The 3,596-nt window shown below is 42.4% G+C and overlaps 1 protein-coding gene across 2 annotated transcripts in view; it reads right to left on the reverse strand.

Moving 5' to 3' along the window:
* Positions 1-696: 696 nt before the first annotated feature.
* Positions 697-3,596, reverse strand: part of LOC107561962 (protein disulfide-isomerase TMX3-like) — a 26,161-nt gene continuing 23,261 nt past the window's right edge. For both annotated transcript variants that reach the window (XM_016246517.1, XM_016246519.1), the window contains 2 exons: positions 2,914-2,982; positions 697-2,292 (listed from right to left, as the gene is read on the reverse strand). In XM_016246517.1, coding sequence (XP_016102003.1) covers positions 2,029-2,292; positions 2,914-2,982 — 333 coding nt within the window. In that variant the 3' untranslated portion in view covers positions 697-2,028. The remainder of the gene's footprint in view (positions 2,293-2,913; positions 2,983-3,596) is intronic.

The following is a 3,596-nucleotide window of genomic DNA, read 5'->3' on the forward strand; positions in this document are numbered from 1 at the left end:
AGCATGCTAAAATGACCTTCATTCACATAACCCAGCCCTTCCCATTATAAGACTGAGTGCTATCTATGAATTTGATTCATTCAATGAATAGAATATCTTCTTCTCAGAGCAGTTATGTGATCATGAAAACAGCAGATGTTATGAGTCAGGAATATGTACAGGACAAAAGACTGATCCACTGGACATTAAAAAATACCCCAAAGCGTAACTATGACCTTATGCCCCTCACAAAGGCTCAAAGCTGGACTTACAGGTTCTGTAATGAGACCTTTTTAGCAGATCTTTGTGGTAAAGGGTTCTTATTAGAAGCTGCCCTAATGCCAAGCTCCTTTATGAAACTCTTCTACATGGACTGTGAAGATAAAAAAAAAGAAGCTAATTAATAAAGAAATGCCTTCCCAGATATGAACACAACACTCTAAATGAAAAGAGAACATATGAACTCTTCTTCAAGCAGAGGAACACTTTAAATAAACATAAGTACATTTACACCAAACTGCAACATAATGAGAGGAGACAGTGATCAGTGCTGTGACCCCGTGACCTCCAGAGACTGAATCACACTGACAAGAGCACGCTGAACTCACTCATTTACAGTTACTTCAGTTATGGACGGGCATGAAGACTCTGAAGTGACAACGATTGGTCATAATTTCACATGATGAGGCTTTTTAATGAATTACAGCTTCAAAAAAATGTGTCAAACATGGACTTCTTTATTGATTGTAATCATTACGGCATCGTTTTTGGCAGAACTTTGCTATTCATGATAGGCCCTTCATAAATATTTGGACGTGACAAACAATCTTACCCCACTAACACCTAAACAATATGTAATCACATACAAAAACTGAACGAAATCTAGTCAAAGTCTACTTTAGCATGATATTGATGTAAGGGAAGAATGCAGAACGAGAGAGAGAGAGAGAGAGACAAAGAAACATTTAATGAACAAAGCAGAAACGGTAAGACATGTTGTGTGTTAAAATAAGAGAATCATTACAGTAACAGGCATCAGGAGGGGAATGTGAAGGCAAGGTTAGCAACGTTTCTCCATTACAATCCAGCGCGAGCTCTTAAATACTCGTGGATGTTCTTGCGTAACGACAGCTTTGGCTCAAACTGGAAACGCCGTCTAGTAACTGTGTCTGAGATCTGCTGATCTGAAGCTCAATAAAACAGTTCATCACGAGCAAACGTCTCCGGTCACAGACTTTTACAGCCGTTTACAGTGATTCGCTGTAGTTTTGAGAATCTAAATAAAAGTCCTGCGTCTTCACTTTCCTTTTTCATGAATGCAATAACAGTTTCTGAGGACATTTTGGTAACTGATGCTGAGAAGCGGTGACACATAAAGCCTTTATATCTGTAAAACACATACACTGACTCTACCTGCTATAAAATGTTAAATAGCACCCTACAGAAGGATCTCCAGGATCAACACTACCTAGTTCAAAATAAAAAAAAAATCTACGGAACCTAAAGCTGTGTGTATGTGAATGTGTTCAGTGCATTTAATAAAGCCCAAGCCTTCGTTCATCATTTCACACTCTTACCAAATCCATACTAGAATAACTAGACTTCTACATTCGGTCAGGTCACGTCTGTGCAGCAAGCACGAGAAAAGCATCTGTGTGCAGTCATTATGTTTTGATAATGTAATGCATCTCATGTAAGACAATCTCTGGAGATCAAGTCTCTGATGCAACAATAACTGCACTTTCTCATCCAAAAATGTTTTAAAAAGTAGGACGTGTGTCCATTGAGAGACCATCCAGAATGGCTCATAAGGACACATTATAACAGAAATGATTATTAATAAGCTGTCGCTCACTTTAAAACAGTCTATGTGCTTTTGTAACTCAATACAGTCACATGCGGAGCTCCATGACTGGTCTTGAAGATTTCAGAAACAAGACTTTTGGTGGAGCAATTCTGAAAATAATGAATTAGAAAACGAATAATCCAATGAAAACCAGTGAGGAGACTCTAGGCCATGGTTTCCTCTTCGGAGGCCTTCGTTTCTCATTAATCCACCTTTTTTTCAGTTGGACTCTTTTGCTCGATCTTTTCTGCGTCTTCGTCCTCCTCTCCCTCTGCTCCGGCCGTCAGCCGCTGCTGCTCTTCCTCCTCGCCCTCCTCCTCTTCCTCGTCCGTGAAGCCGTCTCTCTTCATCAGCTCCGTGTCGTCGTCAGACTCGGCCATGCAGATGCCGTAGCACATGAGGCTGATGACGCCTAGCGGCAGACCGAAGAGAAAGCAGCCGAGCAGCGGAGAGCTGCGGAACACTGACTGCAGACCAGAGACAGACCATTAGAGTAACGACACGCTAACCAGCTTCATCAATCACACCATTCAATGACAACAGACATTCTTTCACAATCTTGTATTATTTCTTGCCATATTGTTGATAATGAACAGATTGAGGAATACTAAGAAGGTGGAGGTCTCACGTAAAGATGAATGAAGGGTTAATGTCCTGGGACACCTGAGCTGGGTGTTTAAGGGTTAACGGGAAGGAATAAACAGGTGTTGTTATAGGTTTAGGGTGCATGAACTGGCACGACACTCTTTTGCTGTGGATCCACGTTCATCTCATTCACTGCCATCAGTCAGTGCTTTTCTTCAGTTTGAAAACAGTTTTCCAAATTCACGAGCACATAAGAGTCGCTCCAGAGTATAATGCATTCGCTATGGCTGTTATCTCTACATGAAACACTTTTAAGCAGCAGCTCATATTCTTCACATCTCTGAAGTGCCATTGTGTCAAGGTTTGGTGGGAAATAATGAAAGAACACTGAATAACCATCCACACCTTCAGCTGTGACTGTGTGTAAAGACCGACTGCTGTTTATTAAACATTACATATTCAATAATGATTGACTTGGGTTAGTTTTTCTGAACTCAGCTCACCATTACAGTGGATCTGGCATCATACGCCACACGCTTGATCCTCTGGAGAATCCCGTCTCCTCCATACGCCTGTCGGGAAACACAGGGATGCTGCTGTGAGGAGAGCCGGATCAACACAAAATGCACCTGAATCTCTGAGAGGACAGCAGCTCATGCAGAGTAGGTTTGTGCTGTCGCATCGCACGACCAAACGCCTTTACAAGCCCAGCTCCTGTGTGTGGCACTCACCGTCCAATCAGAAACATTCACAGAAGGTGCTTCATCTCATTCAGTTTTGAAAACAAGGTTATGTGTGTGTTTTCTATCTAAAGAGACGTGATCAGGAGTGTTTCAGCAGCGTGTGTGTGTAACTGGAGTGTTTCAGCAGTGTGTGTGTGTGTGTGCAACTGCAGTGTTTCAGCAGTGTGTGTGTGTGTGTGCAACTGCAGTGTTTCAGCAGTGTGTGTGTGTGTGTGCAACTGCAGTGTTTCAGCAGTGTGTGTGTGTGTGTGCAACTGCAGTGTTTCAGCAGTGTGTGTGTGTGTGTGCAACTGCAGTGTTTCAGCAGTGTGTGTGTGTGTGTGCAACTGCAGTGTTTCAGCAGTGTGTGTGTGTGCAACTGGAGTGTTTCAGCAGTGTGTGTGTGTAACTGGACTGTTTCAGCAGTGTGTGTGTGTGTGTGTGTGTGTAACTGGAGTGTTTCA

Source organism: Sinocyclocheilus grahami, unplaced genomic scaffold (assembly GCF_001515645.1).
Source record: "Sinocyclocheilus grahami isolate Dianchi unplaced genomic scaffold, SAMN03320097.WGS_v1.1 scaffold800.1, whole genome shotgun sequence".
Classification (NCBI taxonomy): Eukaryota; Metazoa; Chordata; class Actinopteri; order Cypriniformes; family Cyprinidae; genus Sinocyclocheilus; species Sinocyclocheilus grahami.